This window comes from Enhydra lutris, unplaced genomic scaffold (genome assembly GCF_002288905.1).
Source record: "Enhydra lutris kenyoni isolate GAN:26980312 unplaced genomic scaffold, ASM228890v2 scaffoldscaffold13, whole genome shotgun sequence".
In the NCBI taxonomy this organism is placed as follows: Eukaryota; Metazoa; Chordata; class Mammalia; order Carnivora; family Mustelidae; genus Enhydra; species Enhydra lutris.
In genome coordinates, this window is record NW_019154097.1 from 38838651 (window position 1) to 38858287 (window position 19637).

The 19637-nt window shown below is 60.5% G+C and overlaps 2 protein-coding genes across 6 annotated transcripts in view; both read left to right on the forward strand.

The window, feature by feature from the left end:
• The window catches only part of LOC111146429 (vav guanine nucleotide exchange factor 2), a 161131-nt gene extending 158686 nt beyond the window's left edge, over positions 1–2445 (forward strand). For all 4 annotated transcript variants that reach the window (XM_022501979.1, XM_022501978.1, XM_022501980.1 and 1 more), the window contains one exon: positions 199–2445. In XM_022501979.1, the coding sequence (XP_022357687.1) occupies positions 199–246 (48 nt within the window). In that variant the 3' untranslated portion in view covers positions 247–2445. The remainder of the gene's footprint in view (positions 1–198) is intronic.
• Positions 2446–11487: 9042 nt separating this feature from the next.
• Positions 11488–19637, forward strand: part of LOC111146213 (sarcosine dehydrogenase) — a 60279-nt gene continuing 52129 nt past the window's right edge. The window contains exons 1-7 of one of the 2 annotated variants that reach the window (XM_022501656.1): positions 11488–11543; positions 11948–12002; positions 14066–14413; positions 15551–15729; positions 17108–17287; positions 17808–17931; positions 18108–18208. In XM_022501656.1, the coding sequence (XP_022357364.1) occupies positions 14095–14413; positions 15551–15729; positions 17108–17287; positions 17808–17931; positions 18108–18208 (903 nt within the window). In that variant the 5' untranslated portion in view covers positions 11488–11543; positions 11948–12002; positions 14066–14094. Of the gene's footprint in view, positions 11544–11947; positions 12003–13376; positions 14414–15550; positions 15730–17107; positions 17288–17807; positions 17932–18107; positions 18209–19637 lie in introns of those variants that run through there. The other variant, XM_022501657.1, reaches the window with a different exon arrangement.

Here is a 19637-nt window from a genome sequence, read left to right on the forward strand (position 1 = left end):
ATTTTTTTCTGGTCACCTTGAACTGCTTGGGGCTGGTGCATTTGGGGCCACCCCTACCCTGGGCCACAGTTCCACCAGGCTTCTCGACTTAGAACGCCAGCCCTTTGCAGGTTCCCCCATTTCCACGAGCCCCTGCTGGCCCTCTCCCAACACCCTGGGCGCACACACACTCTCATGTGATCTTGCCATCTTTTTCAGATTGGCTGGTTTCCTTCAACGTACGTGGAGGAGGAGGGCGTCCAGTGACGGCGACGGCATGGATAGGACTCGTGGGTTTTCTTGTGAGAGTCCAGCTCTGAAGTCTGTCTCTAGCCCCGTGACGCAGAGGGGACATGCCCGCCAACCTTCCAGTCTTCAACAGTCCGTAGGGATGGGGAGGGTGTTCAAAATCCTAAATGGGAACCGGCCTGCTGTCCACCTGCCGTCAGTGGCCTGTCCTGGGTCCGCTACTTGTACATAGAGGCGAGTCGGGCCAGCCCTGCCGTGGCTGCCACCACCAGAGTGCTAAGGAGAGGGAGCACCAGTGGCATTCTGAGCCAGGCTCTGGATGACAGCTGAGGCCAGAGCTCTTCTTGCCCCTGTCCTGTTGAGATGGCGTTCGGGAGCCTAGGTTTGAACAGTAGGTGCCATCCCAGGGAGGCCTGGGACAGCAGAGGGGACCTCCCCCAGCCCCTCCTGCTCAGCTGTGATGCTCAGCCTGCCTCCTTCCTGCTGCTCCCGGGGGGAAGCTTTGGGCCTAGAGAGTCAGAAGGGAACAGAGCCAAGCCGTTTGCTACAGCCCCTGCCCGGCCCCAGCTCAGCCCCAGCCGTGCTCGGGTGTAGGAGAAGAGAGCATTGCTAAGGGGTCTGTGCGGGCCCCTTGATCCCCTCCTGGCATTCTGCACTCGGGGTGTGCAGAGACTACCCAGGGCAGGTCCCCTTCTCCGGAGGGAGCCTTAGCAAACGACGCAGTTGCCACCCCTGCTCCCGGTCAACGGTACTGTTCTTGGCCCTGAATCCCAGGAGTGTGTCAGTCCTGTCCTACTGCCAGGTGGATACACCTTTTGTAAATCCTGATACGGGTGAGAAGAAAACGGAGTTTTCCCCTCACTCAGGCCCTGCTGCTCACATTCCCCTCCAAGAGGAGGCCCCCGAGTGCACCCCAGCGGGCGGCCCTTCTGGGTCTTCTATGTCCTACAGTGTGGTTCCTGAGGGTCTCCCAGCTTTTGCACAGGATGTTAGTTCCAGCCCTTGGCAAGTCTTCCTCCGACAGCCCACGAACTGGGCTTGTGGTCAGCTCGAAATAAGGGCTCTTGGGGGAGGCCTTCCCCCTGAACTCTCCCTCCTGACTCCTCCTGGCCTCTGAGCTCTGGCTGTTTTGTCCAGACCCTTTACCTCCACCTGGATGTTGCATGAGACCTAGGGACGCTGTGTCCCCGCGGGCTCCGTGCCACAGCCGCGGGAGAAACCTGGCCACACGCGTCCCCTGTCCCTTGGTGGGCTGCCCTGCCCTGTGCGGGGGGAGACCGGGAAAGGCCGGGCATGGGGAAGGCTAGCCCCCGCTGCGGTGGGAGCTGTTGCCACTCTGCACTCCTGGGCTTTCTTTGAAGTCAGCCGTGTGGCCTCTAGGCTCGGCTCCCAGGCCCCATGTCCCAGAATGGGGAGGAGGTGGGGAGCGGTGGGGGGACAATTAGCAGCAAGGGCAAGAGAGAAGGCCGCCTACAGGTGAACAGATCGCATTTGGGGGCAGATGGGCAAGGGGAAGGAAGCAAAGAGCCGGTCTCGGAGAGAGCAGGCCCCAGCCCCCATCATCAGGGTGCACCCAGCACTTTGCGCACAGCCCTGGGCTTGGCCGGCCCAGCCATGAGCCTGGGGTCGGGGTGGGGGGAGCCAGCCAGCCCCTTTCGTGTTTACTGTTGTCAAAGAGGTTTTGTTTTTGTTGTTTTGTTTTTGGTTTGACATGTTTGTTTTTTAAGGGAAGAGAACAGTTTGTAATTATTTCATCCAAAGCTCCATTGTATGTCTGTGAATAACGAGGAAGATATTTTATAGTAGCATGAAAACGATGTATATTTGAGGTTATCGTGAAACAAGTCATCACAACGAAGGACACTGAGGAGACAGACGTTGGAACCCTGGGTTTTGTGAATGTTTGTTCGGTTTTTGTTTGCTTTGCGACCTGGATCTGGTTGGTTGGGCTTTACTGTGTGGGGGAGGGCTGGGGGCTGGGGGAAGGCTGGGAAGCGGCTGGTTTCAGCAGGACTGGGAGGCCCTCTGGAGGGGCTTTGGACCTGGGGCCCTAGATGAGCTGTGAACACGTAGGAGCCTGATGCATGCGGATCAGGGATTGGGGGTCCCGCAGCTGGTGACGACCCCAGACGGGACACACACTGTACATTTGCCGCTAGGTTTTTCAGACCAGTTTTTATTGCAAATAAACTTAACTTCTTTTCTGCAGGCACGGCTGGAACCCTCTGTCTGTGTCCAACAGAAACTGCCACACCTTCACGCGGTCAGCCTAGGGTACACTGGCCTGGGTCAGACACAGGCCTGAGGCAGTGCCTCTGTCTTCCCATTTGGGTGGGATTCAACCCTAGCCCTGCCGCTCAGTCATGTCCTTCAACTCCTGAGCCTGTTTCTTTCTATGTATATGTTGGAGATAAAAAATAATATTCTCTCTGGAGACTGGGTCTATGGCCTATGACAGAGAAAATCAGAACAGTCAGGCCGAGATTGACTTCTCTTTTGTCCAGGCAAGGTAGACCAGGGATGGCTTGGTGGCCCCACCCACCCAACGGAGGCTCCTCCGCTCTTCAGCATGTACCTCTATCCTTGCTGTGGCCTCATGGTCCAAAGTAGCTGCTGGAGCTCCTGCCATCAAGGCTGTGGGCAGAGGCAGAGGTTAGCACAGTTAGCTCCTTACCTGGAGCTGGGGCATCTGGCCACTCCTGGCTGTGGCAGAAGCTGGGGACTGCAGGACTTAAGCTGGACACATGGCCACACCTTCTCCCTGTTCCTGAGGGGACAGGAGAATACCGATGGGGTGGGAGACCAGCCCCGGGACCTATATCAGGGTTTGGAGAACCAACTGAGACTTGGAGCCTGGTGCACAGCTGGTGCTCAGCAAGTGTCAGGTTTTGTTGCAAAACAGGGAGGCAAGTGCAGATGTTTGAGGTGACCCAGAGAGTGTTGGGTCCCACCCCAGTCCTGTTCTCCTGGACCCAGTGCTCCAGAGTGCTCCGGCCTCCAGAGTGTCCGCTCACTCTAAGGTCCCTGAGAACCAGACAGGGGGCCCGCCTTTTCTGGAGCAGCCCCCTCTCTGAGCAAATTTCTCAGGCACAAGGCCCCGAGAGGCCTGGTTGTCCCAACACCACCTCCCCTGAAATCCAGCTCCTGTTCTGAGTTCTCATGCCCACGTTGGAGATGGACGGACCCAGATGCTTGCTCAGCAGTCCCTGGGCCAGTGGTCCCCAGCTGCCCTGAGCAGGGCTGAGCAAGTCAGAAAGAGCCCCAGGCCAAGAAGCAGAGAGCCACGGTGCCTGGAGGGAAGTGTGGGTGGACTGAGGGGTGCTGGGGGGCGGGGAGCTTTAAGGGAGAACCTCAACTGCACTTGCTGTGGGGTCCAGATCCAGGAAGGGTGGGAAAGCCCAGGCCTCCTCAAGGGCCTGTGTATGGACGGGGGTTGGAGGCCAGGAGGGACGAGGAGCCTGTCTGCCTGAGGTTACCCCAGAATGTGGGAAAGCATCTCAGAGCCGCACACTTCTGGTCAGAGGGCCTGATGCTTGTAGGGCTCTCCGGAAACCAAGGCATCATGCCCCTTAATTCCGATAAGGTGGACTTCCCTCAGTGGGGCCACTGCAGAGGTCTCTGTGTGGAGCTTTAGGAAAGTTCCCTGGACAAGACACGGGAACCACCCACTTCCTGAGGTGAGGTGGGCACTTCTCTCCACTCCTGCACTACAAACATGGGAACACCATACAAAACACAAGAGGAGAAGAGGCTGAGCTTGGAACAAGGTGACCTGTCCCAGAAAGGAGAGACACGAAGCCAGAGCAGATATTTGGAGCCAACACCAAGCAGCCGCTAGGATCTCAGGCCCTCTGGGATTCCAGGCCCCAGGGATTCCAACACTCAAGGCATTGGCTCCAGGACCTTGGAGACCAGGAGCCAGAACAGGGTTCCTGTGCAAAGCTGGGCATCTCGGGGAACACCCCCATCATGAAAGGGAAATTAACACACATGGATAAAATCAAAATCACAGAAAGGGACAAAGATTTTGATTGTTCTGTTAACTTTTCAGAAATAAAAGAATGTACAGGCGTACCATACCCTAGGACAAATTAACACAATGATTAACCCTGGACTTCAAAGATAAAAAAATCACTAGACAATTTAAAACTTAATGTCATACCAAATAGATTTTAGAGCAAAACAAACAAAAGTTGTCACTAGTTTTAAAAGGCTTACTATGTTAATGATAGAGTTCTCATTGATTAGGAAACATCACAATTTTAAACTACTATGCTCTTCATAATATAATCCCAAAATATGTAAAGCAAAATTGACAGAAGAGCAAAAGGAATGAGACGAACCAACCACCATAGGTTTTAATACAACTTTCTCTCCTCTCTGTAACTAAATTCAAACAGACATTGAAACAAACAAACGAACAAAAAGGTAAGAATAGAGAGTAAAGGGGCACCTGGGTGGCTCAGTGGGTTAAGGCCTCTGCCTTCGGCTCAGGTCATGATCCCAGAGTCCTGGGATCGAGCCCCACATTGGGCTCTCTGCTCCGCAGGGGGCCTGCTTCCTCCCCTCTCTCTCTCTGCCTGCCTCTCTGCCTACTTGTGATCTCTCTCTCTCTGTCAAATAAATAAAATCTTAAAAAAAAAAAAAAAAAGAATAGAGAGTAAAATAACGTAATTAGCTATCGCGTGTACAGAACACTGGCTTCTGGCAGAATACACACCATCTCCGTGACGATTTACCTCATACTGGCCCAGAAAGCAGATCTCAATGGATTTCAAATCCCAGAGTGAGTCTCACCATGAGGAGTGAGGTTAGAAATCAGTAACGAAGGGGGGTCTGGGCAACTCTTGATCTCAGCTTGGTCTTGATCTCAGAGTCGTGAGTTCAAGCCCCACGTTGGGCTCCACGCTGGGCGTGGAGCCTACTTAAAAAAGAAGAAGAAAAAGAAATCAGTAGTAAAAGATACACAAGAAATATCCATATGTTGGCAAATTAAGAAACCTTCTAAATCATTAATAACCAAAAAGAAAATTATAAAATATTTCAAATTTACCCCTAAATTTAAAAGGATAAAGATACTTGATAACACAACTTGCAGGATACTACTGAAACTGAACTTGAAGTCGGTGACCTTGACCGCTTGTATTACAAGAGTCGAGGACCGGAGGTCGGCTTTCCTTCTTTCAGGCCGAAACAAAGCATTGATTCCTTGAACAATAGTTTTATGTCTCCGTTAAGCATGTTCAAATTATCTATTTAAAATGTAATTTTTCCAAGTAGAAAATTACAAATGTATTAAATGGGCACAAATTACAGGGTTTTGAAATTGCAGCTCTCCTTCCAATGGCTCTGTCTGCCGGTGACTCGTCCCCACCGTTGGAGGAGGGGATGGCGTGGGGAGGTCCCATGATAAGATTTTACATTCGTGAGTTCAACTTGGACTCCTGTTCTCTAGTCATGGCTGCGGTGTTTATATTCCCTAATGATTTAGTTTTGATCTTTTGCTTTCCCTAGACGTGTGCCCATGGGATCTCTGTGGGAGTTTTGCTCCCCTGGATTCTCTCTGGATAATCCTTCCACATCCGGACACTCACTGTGCTGTTGGACCTGTAATCAGACGGGTCCAGTAGGACCCCCAGCCACAGTGCTCTGCAGCCCCCCACTGACCGACGCAAGCCTTGGTCTGTTAGGACGGCGATCTGGCCGTGAGTGACAGCCTATAGGACAAGAGATGGCTATTTCTTGCTCACCTAATAGTGTGGGTAGCGACCCTGGTTAACCGTGTCAGGGGTCTTTCTGGGGGTTCTTTGGTCCCCTGGGTGTGGCCTCACAAGTTCACCTCATGGTCCAGGATGGGGCTTCGGCCCTAACCTCTGAATCCACATTCCAGCCATAGGAAGGAGAAGGGGCAGGGAAGGGGTGTGACCATCTCTTTTGAAGGACACCTGGGAGTCTCACTCACCAACTCCTGTTGGCTGCAAAGAAGGCTGGGACGTGTAGTCTTTATCTTGGGTCCTATTAACCCTAGAAGGATGAGAGAATGGGGGAGGCGGGGAGGTGAATAGCAGCCTTGCCGATGAAGACCCATGACCATGAGGGGTCTGTGGGGCAAAGACAGGTGGCCAGACCCCCTCGAGGCATGTCTTAGGACAGATGAATAATCTGGATTCATGGGAAAAAGGACGATGAGCTTCCAGACTCTCCTCTATCCGAGCCTGTTTGGAACCTGAAAACCACCCTGAGTAATTCCCCACTCACTCACATGAGCGAGCTCGACCTCTGCCATGTATGGGGGCAAAACTGCGCACACTTGGGGGAGAACAGGTGTTTATGTCAACTGCCCTGGTGACTTTTTGGTCTGGCGTATTTTGTTCCTTCGGAGAAGTCTCTTCTGACACAACCTGTGAACCCTAAACCTTATCCCACGTGCTATGTGCGTGCACCTGTTTCCCTCCCTGGTTAGCAACCTCGGCAGGCTCAGCACAAAAGCGACAGATCCTGCTTCCAGGGTCGAGACAGGCAGCCCGGCCTGGTGAGAGCCTCTTGTTTGTGGGTCCCGCACTCGGCTCCACCAGCTCCTGGGGGAAGCCGTTGCCACCTGCTGGGGAAGGTCGCAGCTTCGCGTCACACTCCGAAGTAGGAATGTCCTGGACACCCCTGAGACATCATGTCTCAGAAATGCTGAACGCGGAGCAGTGGGGCAGGACGCACCAGGCAGGCGTCAGAGAAGGCGGAGACCCGCGTCGGTTTCAGACATAAAGCACTTCGGGGCGGAAAGCGTTCTTCCGTGTGAACTCTGGCTCGCGAGAGCCGGCCCGTGTGCTTCTTTCCAGCTCCAGATTGTGATTCCGGGCCGGCGGCTTGACACTGGCCCTGGTGAGAACGTTTACACCGGAGACCCCAGCCGACGCCCCACCTCGAGAGCCGAGGGTTAGACACGGAGCAGCACCCCCACTGGATGAAGAGGGTCCGTATTTCATGACAAAAAGGGACAATCAAATGCGAAGCTAGAACACTCCTGAGCTTACTAGATGTCACAGCATCGCCTTAAAATACATCAGAGAAGAAATGGCAGAATTCTAGGGAGAAATGGACACATCCCACTAGGAGAGAGGGCGTCCCACGCTGTTCCCGGAAACCGGGACTAAGCCAAGAGCCTTCAGGAAGGAAGGTCCCTGCCAGGGGCGTGTTCTGGGAGAGCAGCGTGAGAGCCAGGCTGAGCCCAGGCTGTCGGTCCGGTGGGGGCCACCTTCCAGCCTGCCCGTGTGCGTGTCCGCTCCCTGGGCAGCCCCCGTCCTGCGGCCACGTCCCAGCTCCGGGTCTCCAGGGTGCCGTACTCACATGTGACCACCAGGGGCGACACTTCCTGAGAAGGCTCGGGGTCCTGGAGGGTTGACTGCCTGCCTCGGGGTGACCAAGCCCCCCACCCACCGTGAGCGGCTCCCCCCACCTAAGCACTCAGAGAACTTTCAGATCCAGGCCCAAGACATCTCTGCACAGGCCTCTCGCTCTCTGTTCACTGCAAGACCCACATTTCCTCGGTTGGGTTCTGGCTACGGGGTGCTCCGTTCCCCCCAGAGCGGGAGAGGAAGCTGTCTCTACCTGGGGCAATGCCAGGAGGTTTGGGTCAGGGGTTGAAAAAGCAAAACTCCGGGAGGCCTGCAGGGGGTGTGAAAGGGCAAAGTGGCAGGGGAGGGACAGTGACCAACTGGACAAAACAGGCCCATCTAAGTGCCTCTGGCTAGGTGTGGGCCCGGACTGGCCTGTGTGTCCCAGTTTTTCTAGAAGAGCCTGCAAACCTGGATTTTTAGAGGAAATCTCCAGGGTAACACATAGGAAGTTGTAAGCACGGCCCAAATCCTGGGGTGGTTTGTGGAGGCCTCCTGCCCTCAGAGCGGCCAGTGTGAGAGCCTGGAGGGTTTGGCTGACGGGGTCGGGGGTCCCGGTGGTGGGAGTGGGGGTCTCGTGCCCGTGGCCACCGTTTCCCCATCCTCGCCTCCCAACATTCTCGGCAGGAAGATTCTCCGAAGGTGCGTCCTGTCTCCCCACTGGGCAGTCGTGCCTGAAGCTGCGGGTGCTGACCCCCGCCTGGGCCCGGCACGAGCTGAGCAGCGGGAGTGACCAGCTCCACCTTCCACGCCGGTGCTCGCACAGATAACTTGTGGAACCAGTCACGGGGGGAGTGGGGGCCCCAGGGCTCTGCATGAGGCTACCCACCCCTGCTGTGAGGCTACCCACCCCTGCTGTGAGGCTACCCACCCCTACCCACCCCAGGGGTCGAGGGACACTCGAGCCTCCATTCCTGGGGACACCTGCTTCCAGGTGGCCGCAGGCCTGAGTGTGTGGGGAGGGGACTGGGGCCCTCTGCCCCTGGAGAGGGACCACCACTGAGCCCCGGATGATGAAACATCCGTCTTCATGAAAGCATGGGGGTAGTTGATGTGTTTTTGACGGTCTTTACTGGAGAAATAAAATCTTGGAAGTGTAATTCCAGTTGTCAGAGTCGTTCTGGAAACTTCCCTGCTCCCCGAGTTGTCTGGGTCTGCCCCCCACGGCTATGTTCGGTGGCAGTCATCTCTCTCCTCTGAGCGGACGCGTGTAAAATGCTCCGCTTGCTCCCCTCCCCCCGTAGGGCCCTCAGGGCACCTTGCAGAGGCCCCGGGGGCCAGGCCGGCCACTGCCTCCCCCTGGGTCCCAGGTCAGCAAGTGCTGTCCTGTTGGTATTTACTGTCCCTCTTTTGCAGGACCCCACACAGAGCTCCTCAGGGGACCCTCCTCCCCCAGCCCACCCCCTGCTCCAGCCTGGATGTCGGTCCAGCCAGAGGGCAGCCTTCAGCCGCCTCCCTCTGTGCTGGACGCCTGGCCAGCAGCGGGGGCGGAGGGGCGGCTGAGGCCTGTGGAGAGGGCCGCCCTGGGGAAGGAGGAGCCTGGCCCAGGTGCTTGAAGGCCCTGGGCAGGGACAGCCTGCCACCGTGGAGGTCCAGGGGCAGGAGGAGGGTGCTGGACCAGAGGTAACCTCTCACCCTCCAGGCCACTGGGACTTCCCTTGGCTCCATGGTTTTCTTTAAAGTGCGCCGAAAGTGGAAGATAAGGTACAATAAATAAATGACAAAACTTCCCTAAAACTGACACTGCAGGGGGTATAGTCCCTGTTTCCCAGATGGGGAGACCGAGGCTCGGCCACAGGAGACCCGCCCTAGTGCTGCTGCGGCAGGTGGGCAGCAGGACCCTGCCTCAGTGTCCCCAGCTGGAGCCCGTGCCCTCCAGTGCCCAGGGGAGACGAGATGGCCCATCCCCCTCCCAGGTCCGAGTAGGGGCCTGATCAATCCCATCTCCGACAGCGCTGACCCGCAGCTGCCCGCCCTTCCAGCCACCGCCCCCGTCCAAAGTCCAGGGCGACTCTGCCGCTGGCCTGGGCTGGCACCATTCTGCACCAGCTGTTCCTCTTTGCGTGCAGGGTCAGGAGAGGTCTGGGCTGGCTCGGCCGCTGCCCTGGGGCTGTAGGGACCCCTGTGTCCCTTGCCCATGCCCCTCCTGTCGAGGGCTCTAACGGGGATGCAGCCATGCTCCTTTGTCACCCTCTCTGACCTGTCCTTCCCCTCATGGAGTGAGCGCCGCCTGGCCCCACGCTACTGGCCAGGACCCCCCTCTGCAGAGTGACCAGGCTGGTCTCTGTGCCTGAGCCTGTGCCCGGTGCCAGGGAGGCCTCACGCTGCTGGGGCAGCCTTCCTCAGGGGGTGAGTGACAGTCTCTGTCCACATGACGGGGACTGAGAATCGTAGCAGCACCTGGCCAGGCCAGAGCCCGGCCACCTCCCCAAACATGCTGGAAGGAGGGGCAGCTTCCGGGGAGTGTCCCGTCCCAGCCAACCTCATGGCTAACCCCCCACCCCCCCACCGCCCTGAATCTGTCTTCTTCCTGAACCCGGAGCCCCTCAAGGGCCTTAGTTGTCTCTGGGTCTTCTAGCCATGATTTGCATATAGTAGGTGCTCAGTAAATGTAGAGGACAGAGAAACTGGCAGCAAGACAGATAGTCGGACAGTTAAGAAATTGAAATAAAGAACACAAAAAAAGAACACGATTATTTTTCTCATCGGTATTAATTACAATGTGTTGCTCCTGGTTCCTCTCTATTAGTAGCCAACATTGCTCTCTTGCTAACCAAATTCTTTCTTTGATCCGTGGATAGAGGAGGCCCACTTTTATACCAACACCCGTCCTGACTCTTCGAACACCCAGAGGTATAAGTCCTGCTTCTGGATTGCCTCTGGGTGTCTCCTCTGGGCAGAGTAGACAGAATGCCTCGGCCCCCACCACTTGCTGTGCGACCGGAGGCAAGCTGGCTCCCCTTTCCGGTCCCAGTGCTCCCCAGCAGTCAGATGGAGGCAGGCATTCCTGGCCTGGGGAGCAGGGCGCCCTGCAGTGGGCAGACCAGAGGCTGGGGACCGACTGGGCGGGAGGCAGACAGCCGCGCTTCCCCGCTTGAGCACCCCTGCGCCGGGAGGGAACAAGCGGCAGCTGGACAGGCCGGCGCTCGCTGGGGCCCTGCATCCCCTCGCGAGGAGCCCGCTGGACACGCTGGGGCCTGGCACAAGCCTGTGGCTTACCCAGCTCAGGTCGGGGCACCGGGGGCACAGACCGGCAGAGGCAAGCAGGGGTGTGCGGGGGCACCGGCGGCGAACCTGCAACCCTGTTTTAGAGATAAGGGAGTGAGGTCGCCCGCCCCACCACCCCGTCCAGAGCCAGGCTCTGCGGCCCCGCTGGGTTGCTGCCCTGGCCAGGGAGAAGCCGGAGGCGGTGGGCGGTGCATCCCGCGGGGGCGGGGGGCGGGAGCGGTGACGGGGGGGGGGGGGGGGGGGGGGAGGGAGCGGTGACGGGGGCGGGGGGAGGGGGCGGCGGCGGGGGAGAGGGGGCGGGGCCAGGGGCCGGCGGTTCCGGCCAGGCCGCGGCGGAGAAGGAAAGCGGGGAGGGCAGCCTGCAGCCCTGGGAGGGACACAGGGAGGCCTCTGGGGGCCCAGGGGAGCCGCGGCGGCTGGAGGTACGCCCCTTCGGGGGGGAGCGGGGCCCGGTTCCTCCCCCGCGGCGGGCGGGGTTGGGACAGCCCCGGAGCTGGCCGGGACTTGTCTCTGCCCCTGGCTGCAGTGACCATCTGTCTGGGTGGGCACGAGCTCGGGTCCCCGTGTGCGTGGCGGGGGCCTGGCGCCACTCCCGCCCTCCTGCACCAGGCGAAGGCTGGGCCCGCTCTTCTCTCCTTCAGCCCCCCCCACCCCGCAGCCCTTGAGGAGGAGGACTCCGGCTCGGACTTCACAGCCCAGGTGAAGTTGTCGCTCAGGCCCCGACCCCGGCCCCCGCCCCCAGCCCCAGGCTGCCCTGCACCCTCACCGCTGGTGCCGCAGGGAACACGCCGCGGACCGGGCAGGAGAGAGGTGGAGGGGCGGGAGAGCGAGTTACTGTTGAAGCAGCTGCTTCGGGCGGGGGCGGGGGCGGGGGTGGGGGGCACCCCCTGCCGGCCCCCAGCTGGGACAGCCCGCCTGGTCAGGGTGCGCGGAGGGGGCAGGTGGCCACCTCCGGGGCCAGCGGCCTCAGCGAGATTGAAGGGAGGAAGGAGGCCGGGCCTGAGGCGGAGCAGGAGCGCGGGGCAGTGCGGGGGAGGGGGGGGCGGGGGTCAGGTGCCCAGCCTTGACTGTGCCCGCGGCCACCTTCCGCTGACTTTCCACAGGTAGGGCACCACTCTCGGGGGCTCCTGGAGCATTAGGGAACTTCAAAAACAAAAGGTAAGGACAGAGACAGGCCCAGGGGTGTGCCAACCTGTGCCCAGGGCACCTCTGTGGGCAGAAGGGCAGGTGGACTGTCAGACCGTGGGGCAAAAGGTGGCGGAAGGACTGAGATGCCCCGTCACCACCACACCTGCTCCGTGAAGCCTCATACGTCGCAGCTCTCTGCCCCTCCTCTGCCCTCACTCCCCTGGGAGGGCTCCCTGTTGGGTAGGGTGTGGGCAGCCCTGACCAGCCTGGGCACTGGGCCCCTCACCCACATCCCCACCGATGAGTCTGCAGCTCCCCACACCTCCCCTGCCCCAAACCAGGCCCCAGCGGAGCCTGCAGACTTGGGCTGTGCATGGGGCCGGACTTGCTCCCCAGCTGGGCCACAGAGTGGCCCTGGGACCTCAGCCACCTTGAAGGGCCTTCCTGTATCTTGGTCTCCTGCTGTGTAAAATGGGGACAGCGTCACAGGGATGCTCATTAGGGCATTGTTTTTTTTTTTTTTTAAAGATTTTATTTATTTATTTGGCAGACAGAGATCACAAGCAGGCAGAGAGGCAGGCAGAGAGAGAGAGAGAGGGGGAAGCAGGCTCCCTGCTGAACAGAGAGCCCGATGCGGGGCTCGATCCCAGGACTCTGGGATCATGACCTGAGCTGAAAGCAGAGGCTTAACCCACTGAGCCACCCAGGTGCCCCTCATTAGGGCATCTTTTGTGGGACACTCTTGCAAACAGAGGTCGACTCAGGTTAATTAGTGCATTAGTAACAGTCATTACTATTGACGCAGGTGAGTTCATGACTAAATCCCGCTCACGTGTCCTGCTGCCCCCAGAAGTGGGCCCAGGAGGCCCCTCCGAGTGTCCTTTCCTCCCTAGGTTGGATAGGACACACCCCCAGGGAGACATCTCTCTGGCACCTTTGTTCTTTTGGAGGTGGGCTTCCTGTCACATTCTTGTAATTATGAGACTTTTCTGGCTGGGCAGGGCTGCCTGAAGGAGGGGGCATTCCAGGTGAGCCCTGAAGGCCACTGGGGGACATGGAGGAAGTGGTGGTGGGGGAGGGGCAGGGAAGGGGTTACCCATGCACATAGCTTCCCCTCCTCCCATGGTCTGTGTCCAGGCGATGCCTCCTGGGGGCTGCCACCTTCCTCCGTCTCTACCCCCAGCCCCCGCCCGTCTGTCCCGCCAGCACAGGGCTGTGCCACGTTCTTCCTTAAATGTAAACCCATGTGACACCCCGGGGAAGTGTTCTGAGCCCCAGGGGCTCTCAGGACCCCCTCCCCCTCCAGCCCCCCCTCCCCCCGCCCATTCTGGCGGTCATTTCTCCAGGTCCAGGTCCCCCTAAGACCTGAGCTTCTTGTCCTCAGCTCTGACGCCTGCCCTCCTCGCTGGTCTCCCTTGCGGGTGACCCTACTTCCCCAAGCTGGATCTCGTCCCTTCCCTCCACCTCCCCTGTGTCCCCTACAGACGTCCAGTGCCCACCCTCTGTCACAGTCCCATTCACTGTCTGGGTCGGCACCTGGAGGACAGGGAGTGACGGGACAGAGGCAGGCCACTGCAGACCGGCAGGTGGCAGGGTTAGCCGGCAAGGCTTGTTTTGGTGCCTGAAGTCCCCAGCTGCCAGATCATAGTTCCTACAAAGGCCTCATGGGGCTCAGTCCTTCAGCCCCCCCACCCCACCCCCTGTCCAACCTCAACGACACATTGCTCCCTCAGGCCTGCATCCCTGCGAGTGGCTCCCATGGTGGGAAGTGGGGGCTGGGTTGGGGGGAGCCAGAATGTTCATTCCCAGACCAGGGAAGGGGGTGAGGAGCCTCTGGTTGCCTGGGTCCGCCCATGGGCCCAGCTCCAGGGGTGGGCAAGGACCCTCTGCGTCCCACCATGGTCGCCATGTATCCGCCCAGAGCTGATGATGCCTCCAGGCCCTCAGTACACCCATGCTGGAGTGCAGATGCGATTGGGGCCTCGGGGAGGTGGCGGAGGAAGAAGGGTATGGGGATGGTCCCCCAGGTCTCACCTGGTACAACCCCCACTATGCCCCTTGATGCCCCAGCCAGCCCTGACTCTCTCCCCCAGCTCTCTGTGGCACTGAGCCCGGAGTCCCCATGGCTTCGCTGAGCAGGGCCCTTCGTGTGGCCACCACCTGCTCTCGCCGGGCCCTGGGGCCACGTGCGCTGACCAGCCGAGCCGGCCCCACCACTGAGAAGAGCGTGCCGTACCAGCAGACCCTGAAAGAGGCCCAGGGCCCCACGGCGGTGGCCCAGGGCCCAAGCCGCCCCCTGCCCAGCACAGCCAATGTGGTGGTCATCGGTGGGGGCAGCCTGGGCTGCCAGACCCTGTACCACCTGGCCAAGCTGGGTGTGAGCGGGGCGGTGCTGCTGGAGCGGGAGAGGCTGACCTCCGGGACCACCTGGCACACGGCAGGTAGGGGCTGGGGCAGGCGGGGGCTGGGGCGGGGTGGTGGTGCCAGGGCAGGTCTGGGCCAGGAGGGACTGGACTCGGTGAGGGGACAGTTTTGGGGTGACGACTAGAGGCTTGTTAGACGCAGCTGCGCAGGAGGAGGAAGGACACAGAGAAACGATGCAGGGTCATCTGAAGGCACACAGATGGAGGGACCCCCTTTGCTCCCCATGCCTCTGAAGAGCCATGGTGGGGAGGAGGGAGCCGAGCTGAGACCGGAGCCAGAGCCCGGGCAGCTGTCTGTTCCAGGAACAGAAAGCCGTCTCCAGACGGGGCCCCTGGGGGTGAGGGGCGTCCACAGGGGGCATAGAGCATGGGTGGGGCAAGGAGCAGTGCCCTCCATGGGCAAGCATGCATGGTCCTCGTCCTCCTCACTAACCAGTGGGCATGTGGTAAGCACCTAATGTATGCAGACCGCCAGGGCAGCCAGCCTTCTGCCTGAGCCCGGGGCCTGGGTGAAGTTTGCAGTTTCGGCGGGGGCGCATTCCTGCCTTGGCTATTACCGTGCTACTGGCGTGAGGGCACTGAACGGGGAGCTGGGCCGAGGTTCAGGCATGCCACGGCCTGCACACCTCGGCTTCTGCCCTCCTGCCGTCCCGTCTCGGCTGGGCTGGCGGCCTCTTCCCTCACCGTCACACCGGGCCCGGCTCCGGCCTCCCACTCCCCACTTTGCTGGTGGACGATGTGTGCGTGGGCTTCCATGGGTCCTGGCTTGGGGTCCCGGCCCCATCGCTACCTGCTCTATTGTCTTGGGCACAGGACTGTTGGGTGCCATCGAACTGCGCTCTAAAATCATCCTGCCTGCCCCTTGGGGCTGCCGTGTTATCCTGTGACAGGCTCAGCCCTGGGCTTGGCACACAGCAAGTGCTCCGTAAGTGGGACCCTGCGATTACCCCAGTGTGAGCTGCCCAGGGGCCAGAAGGGCCACACCCAGATCAGCTTTGACCCTGGGATTTCTGGCTTATCAGCCTCCCGGAGTACCCCATGAGCTGCAGAGAAAGACCCAGGCCCTCCGCCTGATCTCCAGGAGCCCCAGCGTGCCGGGCAGAAGGGGGAGGCCCCTCCCCGTGTTGGGGACTCACGGTGGCCCTTCCCCGCAAGGCCTGCTGTGGCAGCTGAGGCCCAGCGATGTGGAGGTGGAGCTTCTGGCCCACACGAGGCGCGTGGTGAGCCGTGACCTGGAGGAGGAGACGGGGCTGCACACGGGCTGGATCCAGAACGGGGGCCTGTTCGTAGCATCCAACCGGCAGCGTCTGGACGAGTACAAGAGGCTCATGTCGGTGGGTGTGCCCCCCCCGGGGGTGGGGAGCTGCTGGTGGCTTGGGCGCTCCCCGTCCTGGGAGGCTGGGGCAGCAGGGCTGGGGGGAGGAGCTCTGACCGATCTGGGTTACTGTCACAGCCAGATGCCCTTGTTGCTGGGCCATCTGGGACAAGTGGCTGTGCCTCGGCCTTCTTGCCTATAAAATGGGACCATATTGTAGAGCTGGTGCCAGTGAGCCCCAGACCAGGGAGGGCCCAGCACCTGGAGCTGTTACCGCCACCGAGCCCTGCTTATGGGAGACAAGATGCACGTGAAATCCTGCTCCCCTGGAGGCAGTGCCCACACTTCTCCTGCGCCCGGCCCCACTCCCAGGCCTGGGGAGGGCGGTTGTGCGGGGGACTGACAGAGAGCCTCGTGCTGCAGACCCTTGGATTGGGGTGGGGTGCTGTTGGCCAACCCAGAGCGGCCAGGCCTGGACGCCAAATCGCAGGACGTGGGTGCGGCAGGCTGCTCGAGCAGTCTGCCCTTTCTGGGGAGCCGACCGAATCTGTGCTCGGGGCCCAGCGAGCAGAACCAGCCGCGGGGCCGCAGGTGGAGGCGGGGTCCGCGGGCTTCACCCCGGGCAGGTCTGGGTCTCTGCGCCTAGGAGCCGGCCCCATTCTGCCGCCACCCCCCTCAGCTCGGTGACCTGCCGGGACGGAGGCCTCTAAGGGAAGCCCCCGGCCCCCAGCCCCAGCCCTGGAGCCCAAGGCCCCCGCTGCCGAGAAGCCCCTGCCCCTTCTCAGGCTCGGTTCTCAGCGGGAGAATCTGACCGGCTCCGCGGGCTTCCAGCTGGGCGGAGCCTGTCCTGGTCGTGGCGCCTGGGGCCACGCGATTGGCTGCCCTTGGGCCAGTCAGGTGTGAGGGCGTGGCCTGTCCTGCTGACCCGGCGGCCCTGGGACGAAGGGCTTGGTCTCCCGCAAGCTGGCGGGGCTGAGGACCCGGCCCTCAAGTTCACAGCCCGAGCAGTCCCCGTGCGGTCCCCGAGCAGTCCCCGTGCGGTCCCCGAGCAGTCCCGGTGCGCGTGCTTCGTGCTCGCGTATAGAGGAGGCCCCTATGTGCCCGAGCCTGGTCGAAGCTCTTGCGGGGGGCCAGCCATCTGGTTAGCTCCCGCCAACTCCTGGGGGACTTGAAGTCATTGGGGTCTGAGTTGGGTGACCGTGGGACGGCGCGGAGCCTGGCGTGGGCCTCATGCTCCTCAGCCTCCCGCCACTCTAGCGCGGAGATGGCCCAAGGGACAGTGGCAGCTTGTTGGGGGTCGCAGGGTTGGAGCTGACTGTGGGAGGCGCAGGTGGGGAGGACAGTGGCCGGGGGTCTGCATCCTGAGGGCTGAGTCCGTTTGCTCTCGGGCCCTCTAGCTGGGCAAGGCCTATGGCGTGGAGTCACATGTGCTGAGTCCAGCAGAGACCAAGGCGCTGTATCCCCTGATGAACGTGGACGACCTGTACGGGACCCTGTACGTGCCCCAGGACGGAACCATGGACCCCGCGGGCACCTGCACCGCCCTTAGCAGGGCTGCTGCTGCTCAGGGGGCACAGGTACCGCCAGTCCCCGCCTACGTCCCCTGCTCCCAGCCTGGAGGACCCAGAGCTCTGCTAGACCAGCATGTCCTCTGGGGACCTCTTCGGTGCTTTTCCTCGTTTATCCAGATATGCACATCATCGTAGAAAACATCAGAAAGGACAAGTTTGACGTTTCAGTTTTACACCTCCCAACTATTTTTTAGGAAGACGTATTTTTATAGGCAGAACCCAGCCACACTGCTCCGTGGTCTGGAAGACTAGACTGCAAACGCCCATTAGCAAAGTCAGCCTTGCTTTTTAGATGTCACTTTATGAGAAAGACCTCGCGTGTCTGGGGACGCGTCCTCCAAGTCGGGGAGCGCGGGGTTGGCTTTGGTGCTGGGGTCACCCCACTTCAGTGGTGTTGCAGGACGCAGGCCCAGCAGGAGCAGGGGTCCAGGTCCCGTCTGGGTGGTGGGGAGCCGGTGACGTTGGGGGCGGTGGACACCCTCACCAAGCCCCGCTGGGGTCTGGAAGCCGCCCCTCTCACTGCCAGGTCATCGAGAACTGCCCAGTGAGTGGCATCCGCGTGCGGACGGACGACTTCGGGGTGCGCCGTGTGGCCGCTGTGGAGACAGCGCACGGCTCCATCCAGACGCCCTGTGTGGTCAACTGCGCAGGTGGGCGGGGGTCTCTCCTGGCTCCCGGGCGGCCATGCTGGCTGCCTCCTAAGCCTGGCCCGCCTCCGGGTGGGGGCCTGGGGGGAACAGACAGGCCCGCAGAGGCTCCCCCTGCCCACTGGGCTGGCAGCCCTGCCTGGTGCTGCAGAGCTGACCTGTCCCTGTCCCGCCTGCAGGCGTGTGGGCCAGTGCCGTGGGGCGGATGGCTGGAGTCAAGGTCCCGCTGGTGGCCATGCACCACGCCTACGTCGTCACCGAGCGCATCGAGGGCATCCAGGTAGGTATGCTCGCAGGAGGCGTCACCCCTGTGAGTTCCCTCTCCACCCTGAGCCTCAGTCACCTCATCTGTGAAATGGGCACCCTAACACTGGGTGTTTGGGGAGGAATCAGAGGTAAATGAGGGAACTTCCTGGTGCTGATTCGGGGCATGGCTCCTCAGGGAGGCCCAACTGCGTGTCCTGTGTGGTGCAGCCCGTCTGGGGCGTGGGCACATTCCGAGCTCCAGGTGCTGCTTCAGGGGACCCGCACGGGTTTGCACGCTCCCTGATGTGCCCTGGGTGCCGGTGTCAGAGGCGCCGATTTCAGACCCTCAGGTCCTCCCTGGGGGCTTGGAGAGGCCCTGCCAAGGGAGACAGAGGGCTCTGCAGCCCTGACCTCTCTCCTCTTCTCCCCTTCTCGTCCCCCCCCGCCACTGTCCCACTGTGGTGTGGGCTGACAGCTTCCTGTCACCTCGTCAATGATCACCTTGTCAATGACTCCTCTTTTCCTCCCTCCTTCCCTCCTTCTCTTCCTCCACTCCTCCCTCCTCCCATCTGTTTCTCTCTCCCTCCCTCCCTCCCTCCCTCTCTCACTCATTCCATCCTTCCTTCCCTCCTTCTCTTCCTCCCTCCATCCCTCCTTCCTTTATTCCCTCCCTCCATTCTTCCCTCCCTCATCATCTATCCATTTGTGAACCATTAACCCACCATTCCATGTAACCCTCCTTCCTTCTTCTCGCCCACCAGCAAACATGGACTGCTGCGTCCCAGGCCCTATTCTAGAAACCAGGGCTGTAATAGAGAAAAGAACCCAGTTCTGGTCGGGGTTGAGCTGGGGGGGCAGGTACAGACAGTAAAGGAGCAATTCCCAAGCAGGCTGATGGGGCTCTGCGGAGGCCAGTGGGCGCTCTGGAGACTCCAAGCCCAGGGAGCAGAGTGTGGAACCCAGCGGCCCAGGACCTGAAGGCAGTTCAGGGGGGCCGAGGGGGTGGACGGGGACAGTGTGAGGTGGGACCCAGCAACAAGGGTCCTGGCCAGGATGAGCCTGGCTTCTGGCTCGTCACTAGGACCACACTGTTGAGGGGCTGGGGCAGGTGCTGGGCTCCCCACGCACTCCTGCCCCTCTCCCTTGACACAGGGCTTCCCCGGTTCACGAAGGAGTTAATGGGATGCAGCACAGACCTCAGGTGGCCGCCAGGGGTCGCCCTCAGGCCACAGTGAGCTCTGGAGGGCTGGGGACAGGCTGTGTCCTGTGGAGGGATACTTCTTGGGTGGCCACAGGGCTGTGGGTCCTAGGAAGCCCCAGTTCTGAGGGCCTGGCCTGCAGCTGGGTCCGAGCCGAGCACTGCCCCAGCTGCTCTGTGACCTGGTGCCCTCCCTCTCCGGACCTGGCGTGTGTGTCCCCCGCAGTTGCAGTGCGTCCCGTGCTCTCAGCTGGTTCTCATTCTG